The following is a 16,759-nucleotide window of genomic DNA, read 5'->3' as shown; positions in this document are numbered from 1 at the left end:
ACACCTGTGACAGTAAACAGCAGTGGTATCTCAGTATCACAAATAAATGAGGACGTTTTGTACCAACAAGCCTTTATTTGAAAAATAACTCTGTGACATCAGCTGTGACTGTTCATACGTCTAAATAATTCCACTCGTACCTTCTTTAATGTGCTTCCGCAATAAACACTTTTTTCATAAAAAACTGAATATTCTCTGTGAAAATGAAATCATTAATGATCAGGATCTATGTTTCAGTATTTTTATACAAACAATAGAATTCTCATTGCTTGTCCTACAAAGACAGGATTTCTCTCTCGATTCTTCAATAACCTGTTTAAAGTACAATAAGACAATAAGAACTGCAAGTAAAAGAGGACATTAGTTTACAGAACGTGGTGCTTTAATAGTCATCGATCTTAAACTCATAGTTGTAATCCAGAATGGAGTCTGTGAAGCCGCCAGGCGTCGAGGACTGTCCCTCCATTATGGCCCACGAGTCGTACCAGGGCGTGGTCGGCTCTGCTGTCGTGGGAACTGTTGTAGTTGATGTTGTTGTCGGGGGTAACGTTGTTGTCGTCAGACTTTGCTTCATTAATCTCTGTTGTCGAAGGCGACGGAGTCTGGCTATCCTGAGACGCCTCCGTCTCTCTGCACTGACTCGAGTGTTTGGTGAAAGTGCGTTGTTATTTACGACCACCCGCCTGTTTCCAGTGGCAGGATAGTGAACTCTGTTGTTACTGTAGCTGAGTCGAATAGGTTTGTTGCCATGCAGGGCCATGATCTGCAGGGACATGAAGACATGACTTCAGTAAGTGCCACACTGTCCTGTCGTGAGGCAATGGTTGCTTGAATGACCATGTCTTACCTGCTTAATCCGGTCCCAGTTAGACTTGGCCAGGTTGAAGCTGCAGGTGGTCGCTCCTGACTGATAACCCACCACACAGACTTTAGTCACAGGGGAGAAACCCTCGGCTCGAGCCGTCACGCGATACTCGCCTGGGTTCAGAAGCCTCCAGTAGTCTCCTGTTGGCGCTACAGTTTTACACAGACAATAAAAAGGTTATATGTTATTTAAAACACCTGCTTAAAACATTATTGGATTCTGGAACAGAGCTGACGTCTTTCACCTGTAGTGACGTCATGATTGACGCCCTCCACAGACACAGTAGCGTTAGCAATGGAGTTCCCCTGCTGGTCCTTGACGATGCCCCTGATGCCACGATGTACCTGAACAGAGAGGGTGGGAAAGTGAGGAGACCACATAGTGTCTTCTATAGAGACTTGCACTTAAATAGGAAATAGTTGTTTTATTAAGGCGTTTACATCAGCATATATGACTTCAGGAGAGAACACTTTTATGACATGAATCCACTGATGTTTTAAAGTCACTCACCTGCTCCATGAAGATCAACATGGCCTCTCTGTTCTTCTCCCATTCGTACACCAGCTCACTCTGATGAGGGAACTTATCACAGCCCAGGAATATGGATAACTCTAAACAGTTGGTGTGCAGGTAGCTGAAGTCGTTCATACCTGGAAGAAGCACCAACATTAACCAGAGCTTGCAGTGCCCACATTATCCAGCAGGGTGTGTTGTAAACACGTGTAGACAGTGATAGAATTCAGAGGCCTTCACTTACTGCCTGTCACTGGCTTCCACTTGGCCCGGTTAACGATGCCATGCGTCCCTGCAGCGGTGTCTCCGTGGCAGGAGCCGTGGTAGTTGTGTGTCATGGTCAGGTGTGTCGAGGCGTAGGAGACGGCGAGCCACCTGAAGAGAGACTCGTCTGCGATCAGGCGAGGTTCATCCTCAGGCTCAGCGTACTGGTAACCTGCGCTTCTTCCTCTGTCCTCCTCCTCCTCCTCTCTGTGGCCATAACCTTGGTTGTGACCGTGGTCATAACCTTGGTTGTGACCGTGGTCATAACCTTGGTCGTAGCCTTCGTTGTGACCATGGTTGTAACTGCCGTGGTTGTCGTAGCCTTCGTTGTGACCGTGGTTGTAACTGTCGTGGTTGTCGTAGCCGTGCTCGTGCCCTCGGTCGTAGCCGTGCTCATATCCAGGGTCCCGGCCGTGACCTCTCCACTCCTCCTCTGGCTCTGAGTATCCCCTGCTTCTCCAGTCTTCCTCTGGCTCCTCTTGGTAACCCCTCCCCCATTCTGTCACATCAAATCCCTCGTCCTCGTACCTGAAAGAAAGGATTGTTGAACTCTTGAATATAAATGTGTGTTAACCAGGAGAACAGGAACAGATGGTAAGTCGTACTGTCTCTTCTTGCGACTGTGGGCTTCCTGGCTCTTGGCAGCTTTGTTGGGACGTAAGCTATCATAAGGATAGGCCACAATTGTCTCCCCACCCTGGAAGTTTGCACCCAACACAAATGGATGGCTTTTCATCCAGGAGATTACAGCCCTGGTTTCCACAGCAATCTGGAGCAATGACAGGAAGAGCGGGATTAACCTCATGTATGTTATTTACTTAATGTTTACTCACTGTTGACTTTATTAGGTACCAGGCTGCTGTGAGGGTCACACAAACATCCAGTGAGCAGCAGATCTGTGGGTTAAAGGCCATGCTGTTGCCAGAGGTCAGAGGTCAGAGGAGAATGCTGATAGAAAAGCAAGAGTATCTCAAATAACCGCTGATTGATTGTCTCTGGTGCGACAGAGCAGAAGTTATCCTGATTCAGTCTGATTTTCAAGTTTTATTAGGCGATGTACCTAATAAAGTCAACAGTGAGTAAATCATCCCAACAACCCTTAACTGAAGTTTTCATCCCATCTTCCTCCTCCTCACCGAGCTGTTGCTTTCATAGTTTTCTGGGATGGCTACGTGATGGTTGGGGGTGATTTTGGGCACCATGCCCTTATCTTCAGCGTCCCACAGGATGCTGTTGAGGTCGGGGAAGTTCTGGAAGATGTCAAAGCCGTCATTGTTAAAATGTCCCGTGGTCCAACCGCTCAGCTCCGATCCCTGCACAGTGAGAAGATTGTGTATAAAGAACATGTTCTGTTCTCTTTATTAGTTCACAACATGAGTTTGTCTTCACTGACTGCTTCAAACGCCTCAGTTTGTCCGTCAGGGTTGAGCGAGGGCACGAGGTGGATGCGTATTCCCTCCACCAGCCGCTGGACTCTGGGATTCCTGTCCTTGTACTCTTTGCACAGGTACTGCATCAGTAGGAGAAGCATCTCCCGACCTATCGCCTCGTTTCCATGGAGACCCGCAGTGAAGCGGAATTCCGGCTCACCTGTGCAGACAGACAAACACAGGTGGTCTTTAGCTGTCGTCTCTTAACCCTAATCCTCTAACTTCCACCTGGTGTTTATTAGGATTTCCTGGAGCCATGGGTGGGTCAACACCAACAACAGCCGACACCACAGAGATTTCATTTTAAACAATAAGTGAGAGAGACTGAACTGGTTTACACTTGGAAACACATTCTCACCTATTTCGTGTTCTGTGGGGTTACCAGAGATGACGATGGCCATGATTTCCTGTCCCTTGGAGCTGCGTCCCAGGCTGTAGATGTTGGTGATGTTGGGACACTCTTCATTCACTGACTTCATAAGCTGTGAGACGATGGAAGCAGTCAATTACACTTGTGACTTATGCATGCAATAAGTGAGGGTTAATGGCATGACCATGTTGCCCTCTAGTGGACAAAATGCCCAACTGTGAGGGAGCCTTTCCTCTGCAGAGGCTTTAGTTACTCACTGTAATCATCTCAGAGTAGCTGTGGTGCTTGAATTCTAAGTAATCCACTGGAGTCACTTCATTCAGCCTGTACTTGGCATCATTTGGATCTGTGAGGCAGAAAATAACAATAGTGGATCGTGTGTGTGTGTGTGTGTGTGTGTGTGTGTGTGTGTGTGTGTGTTCTTCTACTTGCGGCATACTGAGGACCAGTGAGGATTTTTAACCAACAAAGTGAGGTAATTTTTATGGAGTGAGGACATTTTGGCCGGTCCTCACTTTGTTTTCATTGAAATACTTCCTTAGGTTGCTATAACATGCTATACTCAATTTGTCAAAAAAAAAAAATAATCCAATTTTGGACGACATAGTATAGTATGACTTTTTTTGTCAAATTTTGGACCAAATTTTTTTTTTGTTTTGTTTTCAACTTTTGGACGACATAGTATAGTATGACGTTTTTGTCAAATTTTGGACCAAATTTTTTGTCAAATTTTGGATCAAACATTTTTTGTCAAAGATTTGTTCAAATTTTGGACAACACAGTATAGTATGAAGTTTTTGTCAAATTTTTGACCAAATTTTTTGTCAAATTTTTGACCAATTTTTTTGTCAAATTTTGGACAACATAGACATTTGTAATTGTGTTGATTTATAAAGTGGAAATGCTAGTCCTCACAGCATTTCATGTGTGTGTACGTGTGATGCTCACCAGGCAGTGGGCAGCCCAGGACCTCCAGCCTCATGCACAGTGAGCCGTTCCAGCTCTGAGGGATGATCCTGATGTAACGGGCCAGCACAGACTCTGCCAGCTGGTTCATCACTGGAGTGTCTTTATCGTTGTTTCCAAAGAACAACTGGACAAGGGTGTGTAGACGTGAGGCGAGTGAGTCAGGGAAAAGATAAACGAGACATCATATGTGACGTCCAGAGCGGTGGAACTCACCCAGTCTGCGTATCCATCATGGATGGTGGTCCATTCTCTGCTGTCATTGCTGAACGCCAAGAAGTAGGACGTCACATAGTCACTCCTACACAGGAGAACAGGTTGATGTAGGATTTGCAGTTAAAGTAAATATTTGGATGTGTTTGTAAGCATGTCTTACTCATTGAAGGATTCTCGGCCCTGTGTGACGACTCCGGTGAACTCTGTCTCTCTGCGAGCATCGATCTCAAACCAGTGGATTTTGTCCTCAGAGTTTGCACACCAGGCTCCGCCTCTCAAGTCATCCTCATCTTCAGAGCCCTGAGATCCACAGTGGCAAAGGTTATTGTCTATATTTGTATTATAGTATCAGATTATCTTGTATAATATAGATATTTTTAGTACCTGCAAGTTGAGACGAGCTCTCTGAGGAGCAAAGTGATACTGAGCCATGGACGAGGCCGAGAGCTGGTCTGGCTCAATCCTGTGGGACTCCATTCCCAGAGGAGGACATTCTGCCATACACACACGAGTAAATCACACATAATGATCATTGTATGAGTAAAGGTTGTCAGCAGACATGCTGGCTCTTACTCTTTGGCTCTTTGTAGACACGTGGTCTGCTCCTGGCTCGCTCCTCGGCTTCCTTCAGCTTCTGCGCTCTCTCTGGCAGAAGTCAGACAAAGAGACATCAGCTGAATATTTCCTCTTTCTCTTTGGCCACAAATCATCTCGCAACTCATCTAGATTTTTTTTTGTTGCATATTTTCTTTGCCAAGTACCCACAAAGAACCTGGAAATCAGGGGTGTGGTTAAAAACAAAGCCGATTCCAGTCCAGATGTGCACTGATGAGAGTCAGATCACGCTGACTCACGTCAGTTCCCATCCATCACTGTCTTCATTCACATTCTGACACCATGGAGTCGTTTTACTGACTGAGAGAATGTAGAACATGCTGTTAGTCAACAACTGTACACACACACTGAGACAGACTGTGACACACTGAGACACTTGAGGGTTCCGACACATTCAAACTTAAGTTGGCAAAAATGCTTTTCAACTTGAAGCCAGATTTCAGTGACCTGCACACAGGAAGTGCCCTCCTGACACCACTGAGTTATATATCATGGGTTCCAGGCTCCACCCCCTCGACCATCAGCAGACATTCCTTTACAATCCTCCATGACTGCACTCTTTATCACTCAGCGATCCCCCGCATGGATCAGTGTCCGCTCACCCACTCACAGGAGATTTGTCCACATTTCAACGTCGGAGAAAAAACATCTGCAGTCACTTACGCACATGTGACGTGTGATCCAAGAGAGGGCTGAGGTCAAAGGTCATGCTGTTTTTGTTTTTGCAACTACAGTGCTGGATATCATCTGGCATGACTGTGGAGTTAGCTCATCATCTGGCTTCTCTTACCTCTCTCTTCCCTCTCTCGCTCCTTCTTTGCTCTCTCCCTCTCTCTCTCCATCCATTTGTCGTCTCGCTCGTCTTCTTTTTTCCCTGAGGAAAATAAGAAAATGATCTATAAACACAAACCACAGACAGCAGCGCATACAACTCTGGGATTTTTTCATAACCGCAAACAATAAAAATGTTAATTTGTAAAAGTGTGTGTGTGTGTGTACATACTCATTCCATATTCATCGTAATCATCATACCACGCCCCTTCATATGGAGGAGTGGCTGTTGGCTCTTCTGTGTATAAACACATATATAAAACATTTACATGACTTCAGCCTCTTTACAAGTGATATTTTTACGGGATGTCCTGGTTTAATCTGCAACATTTTACAGGTTAGTGCAGACCCTGATTTATTCAACCACAACAAGTGCTCTGTGTTTGGAGGCCTCGTTGTCGCCTACCATGTCATTAAGTCGCTGAAGCTGTAATTCACATTGAAAAAGAATCATAAACCAGTCGTGATCTGATGAAAGGTTTTTTTTCTTTTTCCACTCCACAGTAAAACTTTGGAAAGTTTTGTTGAGTGTGTGGAACCAGACAAACCCACAGACTCTGTGCTGCTGAGTCACTGCTCCTGCCTCAGAGTGAAGAGTGGAACTCAACTTTTGATCCAGGTTTCAGCTGAAGAGACGGCAGTTACCTGGTAGATTCTCGATGGTGATTTCAGGGCTGACCTCTTTACCGTCAGGGAATGGCAGCTCATCTGGAGAGAGTGCGGAGTAAAGAGAAAGTCAAACACACTCCTGAGAAACAGCAGAATAAAACACAGGACACGATGACAGGCCAGTGTACATGAATCGGTGGAAAGAGTGGAGGAGCAGAGGTAGAGAGCAGCGTGCTGGAAACACACGGTAATGAGACTTGTTCGTGTGGAAAAATGAAATCAACGATCTTCTGTCTCCACATACACAGATTAACTTCACTAAAACTGTCCTGTCACCAAAAGGGTTTCCCACAGTGAGACCTAAATCAAAGTAGGTTGTGTTTTAGAAATGTTATGAAGTTTTCTCTGCATCTGGGTTAAGGCCCACAGACAATTTAATTCTATAATTACATTTTTGTGTAATTTGTTTGTCACTGTGGGAAAAACTAAGTGTTTTTTATTGGAGGTTTGTGCTTTTTCTAGAGAGCAAACACAGCAAAGAAAGCAAAGGCTCACGCGTACATTTGGCATCCCAGTAATCAGTGTCATCCGTCCCAACCTTCCCGTCAACTTCAGGGCCAGCATCTGTTGGTTCCACCTCTTTCCAGTAGCCATCATAGTTATCAACCACAGTGGGATCTGGTCCTGTCTCGTCTGGTTTCCAGTAGTCATCGTAGTTGTCAGGTGATGGGGTGAACAGTTCTGTCTCGTCAGGCTTCAAGTAGTCATCGTAGTTGTCCGGTGTTGGGGTGGATGGTTCCATCTCATCTGGTTTCCAGTAATCGTCATCGTAGATGTCCGGTTTTGGGGTGGACGGCTCCTTCTCGTCTGGTTTCCAGTAATCGTCATCATAGATGTCCGGTTTTTGGGTGGACGGCTCCTTCTCGTCCGGTTTCCAGTAATCGTCATCGTAGATGTCCGGTTTTGGGGTGGGCAGCTCCTTCTCGTCTGGTTTCCAGTCGCCATCATAGGGATCTGTTACTGGCTCCAGCTCTGTCCAGTAGTCATATGGAGAATCTGTGATGGGACTCTCAGGCTGAGGCCTGGACGCCGTGGGCTCAGCCTCCCAATAATCATCGTCCGGTTTCCAGTAATCGTTGTCTGAAAGAGAAACAGATGGAAAGACTCACGTCTGATGGCATGCTAACATGAAAGAACAAAAATGTTTTGTTAAATTCCATTTCACAACACTTTGGGATTTCAACAGGATTACGAAAACTCCCAAAAGCCAATGTGACCTCATGTACCGGAGAGAGCTATGGGACTTTTCACAATCTAGGCAGGAAGAACAGCTCCATGAGGGAGGGAGGACTTTGTTTTTTGTTTTATTTCCACATATCAACGTCGGTCACAGATGTGTTTTAAGCTAATATAACCTGAGCTCATGTTCATGTTATTTCTGTAGTGTTTCTGATGGCAATAAATTAAATCTCAAGTAACCAAAAAGAGGGCTCTTCCCTGGGCCCTATAAACCAGAGACATATCATTCATTCATTCATGTAGGGGCTTCATCCACATGGAGCTGGAGTCAATCCCAGCTGACATGTGGTGAAGGGGCGAGGTCACACTCTGGACAGGTTAGCAGTCCATCACATACAGTCTAATAATCATTCACTCATTCACATTCCAATGAACCTCTGCACGTTTGGAGGAAACAACCAGGATGTGAACCAGCAAACCTCTATGCTGCGAGGCAACAGTGCTGACCACGTGCACCACGTGTTGAGCGTCAAGTGTGTCTCGCTCACCAGGGTCAAGGTACGGGTAATCCGTGAACACCTCCGGTTCAGTGGGAGGTTCAGTCGGGATCACTGGTGACAGACAGACAGAGGTCAAGGTAAAGGTCAAGCACATTCATTCAAGTCCAAGAAAGACTGGACTGATGTGTCCTGTCCTGTCTTGTCCTCACCTGTCGTGGTTGGTGGTAGTGTTGTGGTTTTCTTCTTGTCCTTCTTCTTTCCCTTCTTGTCAGTTTTGGGCTTCTTGGTGGCGTTGGGATCTTTTGGTTCTTTGTTTTTGTTTTTCTTCTTGTCTTTCTTCTTCTTGCCTTCCTCTGATTGTCTTCTCACTCTGCTCACATGACCTGGAATCACAGAGAGGAGATCAGTAAATCACGTACAAAATACAAAGTACAGCATGTTTTCAGTCACACTCCAGCCTGTTTGTTTGCAGCTGTCTCGCTTTACTCGAGCAATGTTACTGTTGCCTCAGTCTCTGGTGACATAACATGAGTGAATGTGTGCGGCGACACACACACACACACACAGAGAATGTTGTGTGGAGCTGATAATGTGTGAACTCATTTGGCATCTGTTTCAATTCCAGTTAGAAACTGTTGTGAAAATCTAGTTATCGTTGGCTGTGACGGCTCCAACAGCACGTGAAACAAAACAGAGAATGTAGGGCTGGAAGGGTTAGGGTTAACCCTTAGCTCTAAAATGTGTCATAGGTTCCTCCTATGCAGGACCAATCAGCTCCCAGGATCCACTGAGACTCACTCACACATGTCATTCACTCAAACACGCACACCTGATGGAGGATTGTGGTCTCTGTGATGCTTGGCGCTCCTGGAACCCAGCTACGAAAGAATACACCTTCTTCTCACCGGTACACAACTCCTACTCACGACTTGACTTCTTCCTGACCAGTAGCTCAATTCTAGCAAATATTGCAGACACGTATATTCACCCTATCACTATCAGTGACCATGCACCAGTCTCACTAAACATAACTAAAAACGCAGTTACCCCACCAACCAGAAACTGGAGACTTAATACATCATTGCTAAATGACCCAAACTTCATCAAATACATCGAGGACGAGTGGGCAACCTTTCTGGAGTTCAATAACCTACCAGGAACTTCGCAATGTGTTCTCTGGGAGACGGCTAAAGCAGTAATGAGGGGTAGAATAATCTCCTTCTCCTCATTTAACAGAAAATTAAAACACTGGAAACTGCTTACACCACTTCACAAGACGAACACCTTTTGAACAATATACGACAATTAAAACTTGAATTAAATTAAATAATTGAAAGGAAAACACAGTTCCAACTCGTTATAACAAATCCAGTAGATTTTTAGTGAACCAACTTAAAATTAAAGAAAAAACTATCCAATCCATAAAAGACCCTGACGGGAATTGAACCCACACACCGGAGGAAATAAATACTTCTACAAAAACTTATACTCATACAATAATACCTCATCTAGTACAGAGATAAACATATTGTTAAACTCTATAAATCTGCCAACACTTAACAACGAACAGATCAACACTATAGAATCTCCCATCTCAATAGTAGAACTCTATGATGCCCTCCACCACATGCCAAACAGGAAAGCCCCAGGACCAGACGGATTCCCAGCGGAATTCTACAAAACGTTTTGGCCCATACTGTCACCCATATTTCATAAAATGGTAATGGAAATGAAGGAAAGTGACACTCTCCCCCCACACATAAACACAGCACATATCTGTCTCCACCTTAAACCGGATAGAGAACCCACACTCCCATCCAGCTACCGCCTAATCTCACTCATAAATGCAGATCTTTAAATCATCCCCTTCATAATTCACCCAGACCAGACAGGAATTATTAAGGGCAGACACTCAACAAATAATACACGCAGGCTAATTAATATAGTAGACTACTGCACAATCAATAAACTTGAAGCAGCAGTTATGTCACTGGATGCAGAAAAAGAATTTGATAGAGTAAACTGGAAATTCCTCCTTGCGACAATGGATACATTTGGATTCAAAACAAAACCTCGTCTCCTGGATCAAAATTCTTTATAGTTCACCCAGTGCCTCGGTCAGGACAAACGCTCAAACATCTCCACAGCTTCAAGCTCCAGAGGGGCACCAGACAAGGTTGTCCACTCTCCCCTTCACTGTTTGCCATATTTATTGAACCGCTTGCAGCCGCAATTCGAGAAAATGGAAATATCAAAGGTATTCAAACAGAAAATCTGCATCACAAGATAAGCCTATATGCGGATGATGTATTACTCTTCCTTCAAAACTCACAAAACACTCTCTCTAGGTACTAATTCACTCATCAATAAATTCTCAGCAGTCTCAGATTACTCAATTAATTGGACAAAATCAACTATTCTACCGATCAACTCCGACTTCAAAACATCTATACCGACTCCCTTGAAATCAGGCAACATTAAATACCTGGGAATTAGTTTATCCTTTAGGATCTCAGACCTGACTCAACTAAATTATACACCCCTACTTAAAACAATTGAAAATGATCTCCAACGATGGACCTCTACCCATATCCACTATAAAAATGATGATCTTACCAAACATTAATTACCTCTTTTCTATGATCCCCACCCAACCCTCACCAACCTGGTTTAAATCATTAGATTCAGCTACCACAACATTCCTGTGGAAAAATAAACCGGCACGCATCAGTCTAAAAACCCTTCAAAAAGCAAAAACGTGTGGAGGATTAGAACTCCCAAATTTTCATAATTACTTCCTGGCTAATAAACTACAGTATGTCCAAAAATGGATAAAACCCGACCCACTGGACAGTCAATGGTTAGACATCGAAAAAACATTCTGCAAAGATATCCAAATCTGTGATCTACCTTTCATCAGTAGACATAAAACAGCACCAATGTTTTAAAAGCATAACTATAAGTACCTCCCTCTCAGCCTGGTGGGAATTTATTAAAATCACCAGGTCCTCACATATACCCTGTAAAATCACCCCAACCTGGAATAATCCTGACATCCTGCAAAATAAATGAACGTTAAACTTCTCAACATGGCACGAAAAAGGAATAAGGTACTTGGAACAGATACTCGAACATAACACATTCATCCCATTCCAGAACCTGGTGGACCAATATAACATCCACAGTAGTAAGTTTCTGTCTGTGTGTCGGTCTGTCGGAGGGAGCCCCAGGGGACCTGGCCATGGCTTGCCATGACTCCTAGGAGGGGTGGTGGTGGGCAGTGAGCCGGTCGCTCAGCGGGGGCCGGCTCTGGGAGTCTTGGCCCCTGGGTGGACGGTGGGTCCCTGTACCGGAGGGGCACGGGGTCCGCCGTGACGGATCTTTCAGCCTCTGACCCATGCCTGTGCTGGGGCGCTTGCCCGGGGCGGGTACGGAATGGAATGGGGGCCCCTGGCTGGGATCCCTATGTGAGCCTCTGCCTGCTTCCCTCTGGGGGAGAAGTTGTGTGGTTGGCTCCGGGGTAGGCGTCGGTGGTAGCTGTGGCGGGCTCCTGCCTGCCTCCTGGGGGGGGCGATCTGGGGGAGGCTCCGCTGTCTCTGGTGGTGGGCTGGGCTGCCCTGGGGGCCTTGGTGGGCCCTGGGGGTGGGGGGCTGGGGCCTCAGGACCTGCCTGGGCGTGTGGTTGATTGGTCTGCGCCTGTAGTGTTGTCGCCCCGGGTGGCCGGTGGCCGCTCCACGTGCCTGGGTTACTGGCGGCCTTCTCCCGGGGGAGCTGAAGGGCGGCGAAGCGGTTCTCACCATGGATTCTTGACCACACCAAGTGACAACCTCTGCACATAATGGATGTGCGAATACACAGACATACAGATATACATTCTGGTTCATGATAGAACCAATATAAACTGATACAGCCGTTGTAAACTAGATCACCTTTTCTATATGTGGTTGTTAACAAATACTAATGGTACTGCACTTATCCAAACGCATATCAGTGATGTTAATGTTATAATGTTATCATTATTGCCTTAGTGTGTTATGCTACTAACTTCTATCCAGTGTCTCTCTCTTCCTCCCCCATCTCTCTTTCTCCCCATCTCTCTCACACCTCCCTTGTCTGTCTACCCACCCTCACCCCCAACCTCCCTGTCCGGCCGGTCCTCCCACACCATCGAATAAGTTAATATATATATATATATATAAATATATAAATCAATAAAAAATATGCATAAATAGAAAGACGGGTATTACAGTCCTGTAATTACTCGTCCTGCAAACAGCAAAATCTGTTCAACACCAACAGACATGCAGTCAACCATAGTGCATGCCCAAGGTACTGGACAGGACAAGTTTAAAAAAACAACAACAAAAAACATGCACACCTGTAACTCATCTCACTCACATGCACACACGCACACACACACACACGAGGAGAAAGCAGTCATGACCCTGGGGTCGTAAACACTCTGCTTTCGCTCTGCTTTGTATTTTTGTGAGCATCATTTCTGAAGAATGAGAATTATGCAACTATTTATTTTCTGAAATGTCAAAACACGGCCAGGAAAAAAATCTCCAGACAGCCAGATGCAGTCCAGCGGTTGCTCGAGATCCATCAGTATTTCCTTCTGAGGTTGTCTCGAGTCCTGAGGCCTTTAAAGGAAAACACGGCTCTGTCTTTCCATGAGCTGAGCTCCATCAACCACACGCTAAGATCTGTCTACAGACACAATAAATACATCACTCTCACCTCAGGACAGAGACTCAGAGACACTTTATCATCAGTGAGACTCAGGACAGAGACTCGGAGACACTTTATCATCAGTGAGACTCAGGACAGAGACACTGGAATGATGTGTCTTACGTGTAATGTTTAGTCATAAAAATCCAACAGAGTCAGCATGAATCAGAATTACAGCTTTAGTGGTGCTGGAAAAGCTCAGTGTCATAAAAATCTGTCCGCTCAGTGTAAACTCAGTGTCCTCTCAGTGTAAACTCAGTGTCCCCTCAGTGTCCCCTCAGTGTCCTCTCAGTGTCCACTCGGTGTCCTGGCAGTGTCATCTCAGTGTAAACTCAGGGTCCCCTCAGTGTTCCCTCAGTGTCCTCTCAGTGTCCTCTCAGTGTAAACTCAGTGTCCACTCAGTGTCCTCTCAGTGTCCTCTCAGTGTAAACTCAGTGTCCACTCAGTGTCCTCTCAGTGTCCTCTCAGTGTCCCCTCAGTGTCCCCTCAGTGTCCTCTCAGTGTCCCCTCAGTGTCCTCTCAGTGTAAACTCAGTGTCCATGCAGTGTCCCCTCAGTGTCCTCTCAGTGTAAACTTAGTGTCCACTCAGTGTAAACTCAGTGTCCTCTCAGTGTCCCCTCAGTGTCCCCTCAGTGTCCACTCAGTGTCCCCACAATGTCCCCTCAGTGTCCTCTCAGTGTAAACTCAGTGTCCTCTCCCTTCTTTATTTCCTGCTGTGAAGACGTAGTAGAGTTGGACACGTCTGTCCAACTCTACTACGTCTTCACAGCAGTTGTTTTTCATTAAATTAATGATTATTTATGTTTGTTTGTATTTCCTCTTGTATATTTACGTAATAAATGTTATTATTATGTAATAATGTTATTTTTACATAATACTATTACATAAATATACAAGAGAAAATTCAAATGAACATAAATAAACGTTAATATAACAATAATATATAATGAGTATATGTTTTTATTTAATATTATTTATGGGTTGCGTGACGCTGACTCGTTGCATACTTTAATGTGTTTTGGATTTTCGTTTGTCGTTGGTTGTTTTATTGAAAACACATTCATTTCCACTCTCTGTGGACTTTTCTATGATTCCCGATTCACAGGAAAGATTTGTCAAGTCATTAATGTGCTTTTATCTGAATATAGTTAAGATAAGATAAGAAGTCCTCACCTGCACTCACAGACCCTGTGTCTGTGTCTCTCCTGGCCCTGATGGTGATCTCCAGTGGACGTGGTTCTCCTGCGAGTCCTCGCTCGCTCTCTGGATCCTCCAGCGCCTGATCCGGCTCTGGCTGAACATCCTCCAGCCGCCTGCTGCTCTCAGCCTGCTGCAGAGAGAGGATTCCCCCTGCACTCTCTCCTCCTCTGGGTATGAGCAGGCAGCACAGAGCCAGCAGAGCCACAGACACAACCGCAGACTGGATTTTCATACCTGACGCTCTGAACAATCCTGGCCTTCTGAAGTTTTGCACAACACTCAACGCAACTTCTCCTCCAGAAGATTTATACTTTATAAATTAATATCCAGACTTTTAGTCCAGGCTGGAGATCTGTGCAGCTCCACACGTCTCCACAGCCACAGAGTCAGACTGAGCTCCACAGAGATGGAATAGAGTAGGAGGGGGGTAGAGACAGGCAGGGCCGGAGAGAGAGGTGGGTTAGAGAGACACACACACACAGAGAGAGAGAGAGGGAGCAGAGCTGCAGTCCAATGAACAGACGTCTAACTCCTAATTGCCCTGCAGCTTTGGTCAGCTGCAAAAAACAGCTTAAGGCCGGAGGATTCCCTTTACCTGTACTGACGACGAGTCACGACAGGTGCAGGGATCAGACGCAGAGGAGGGGGAGGGCGGGTGAGGCCTGAGACCACAGGGTGTCAACCTCCAATGTATTAAAGGAAAATTCCAGCTCTTTTTCGGGTGCAGCTCCTGTTGAAGTCTTCACCCTTCACCAGTGAGCAGAGAGAGACAGAGATGAGTGAATTCCACAGGAGGAGGAGGAGGAGGAGGAGGTTGAAGGGGGAGGACTGGGGATTTTTTTTTTTTGAATGTGTTAACAAAAACCAAACAGCAACAGCAGTCACCGTCAGAGAGAATTAAAACATCGATTCTCCTTCAGTCCAGGACCTGTTTGGATTCTTCATGTTTCATCTCTGTCTCTCCCTCCCTCTCACACACACACACACACACACACACACACACACACACCAAAGCACCTGGGAAACTCTCACCTGTTCATATTAACTTCCATTATCTGTAATCCACAGCATTTTATTCTTCTTACTTCTTAATGAATATGATAAACACGTGGACCAGATATTTTCATAATTCATCATCATTTCTGTAAAGGAAATGACTTCCCAATTCCACACACACACACACACACACACACACGCTCTCCCTCAAAAATACACACCTGGTAAAAGAGTTGATTCTCTCAGACTTTGACAGTGAAATAAATTCCAGTGAGTGGAAAATAGACGGTGGAGAATCTGAGTTCATGAAAGATGTGAGGGATGTGACTGAGTCTGTGAAGAATGCACAAGATAATTCAGACTACAGTAAGGTCAAGGAGAGGCCGTTTTCATTTGGCAGGGATTAACACACACACACACACACACACGGGGAGAGAGGAGCTGGTGTGGGCTGAACCCTCACAGATAGAACTCTTTGTACTTCAAAATCAAATGAAAACAATTTCACTTTATTTACTGGTAGGATTTGGGCTGAGTGGGAAAAAACACACATCTGTGTACTGTACACATACTGAGTGTACTTCAGCAGTTCAACGTGGTATTTGTACCTCTACATAGGCATATGTATTTCATATAATAATCTGGATATCTTCTGTTGCTTCTTAAACAGAACTTTCTTTGGCGGAAGAGTGGATAAAAATTGACGACATGATTGTTTTAAGACGATAGAAAGACACGAGGAACTCTCATAACCAAATCATTCAATAAAAGAGCTTCACATTGAATCAGGTGTAATCTGTGTACCTAATACATTAATGTTCATGCATTAAACTGATAAAACTCATCACAGTATTTGTAAAGTAGAATATTTCACCCACATATAAATGCATTATATAATCATTATAATGCTGACACACACACACACACACACACACACACAGGGCAGGAAACAATGACATCAGAGAGAGAGAGAGAGAGAAAGAGAGAGAGGGGACGGGGGAGATGGGGGAGGGAAGGTTGAAATCCAGCAGGCTCTCTAGGTACAAATGGAAAGAGTTTATAAAAACTCCTTCTTCTTCTTCTTCTCCTTTTCCTCTCTTTCTCAGCGTTGACCCCCCGCTTTTCAGCTCGATATCTGATCCCTCACCCACTTCCGTTCCTGCACATGAACTCTGTTAAAGGCTTTTGAGTGATATTATGGTATGGAGGATATGTTTTCTGAAACCACACGCAGCTTCAATCGCTCCAAAACTTTCATATTAATGAGGCAGGGAAAAAAACAGCTTGTGGAGTTGTGATTTGGAGAGTGTGTGTGTGTGTGTGTGTGTGTGTGTGTGTGCGTGCGTGCGTGCGTGTGTGTGTGTGAGCTGTGATTCAGCAGGTCCAGTCATGTGACTCTGCAGCACCACAG

At 45.1% G+C, this 16,759-nt stretch overlaps 1 protein-coding gene across 1 annotated transcript; it reads right to left on the bottom strand.

The window, feature by feature from the left end:
• Positions 1 to 16: 16 nt before the first annotated feature.
• Positions 17 to 15,055, bottom strand: aebp1b (AE binding protein 1b). The gene is made up of 22 exons (XM_083903025.1): positions 14,326 to 15,055; positions 8,628 to 8,801; positions 8,467 to 8,529; positions 7,241 to 7,819; positions 6,716 to 6,778; positions 6,243 to 6,308; positions 6,030 to 6,113; positions 5,198 to 5,269; positions 5,009 to 5,118; positions 4,785 to 4,924; positions 4,625 to 4,709; positions 4,391 to 4,535; positions 3,700 to 3,788; positions 3,431 to 3,554; positions 3,036 to 3,232; positions 2,779 to 2,955; positions 2,248 to 2,411; positions 1,623 to 2,170; positions 1,376 to 1,515; positions 1,110 to 1,209; positions 848 to 1,014; positions 17 to 763 (listed from the first exon to the last, which is right to left on the bottom strand). Exons 1-22 carry the CDS (start codon positions 14,582 to 14,584, stop codon positions 383 to 385), a joined length of 3,927 nt encoding a protein of 1,308 aa, XP_083759151.1. The 5' UTR covers positions 14,585 to 15,055; the 3' UTR covers positions 17 to 382.
• Positions 15,056 to 16,759: the final 1,704 nt, after the last annotated feature.

The sequence above is a fragment of the Microchirus variegatus genome (assembly GCF_963457635.1).
Source record: "Microchirus variegatus genome assembly, chromosome: 16".
NCBI classification, from domain to species: domain Eukaryota; kingdom Metazoa; phylum Chordata; class Actinopteri; order Pleuronectiformes; family Soleidae; genus Microchirus; species Microchirus variegatus.
The sequence above is the reverse complement of the archived record's forward strand: the minus strand, read 5'-3'. Positions and strand labels throughout refer to the sequence as shown.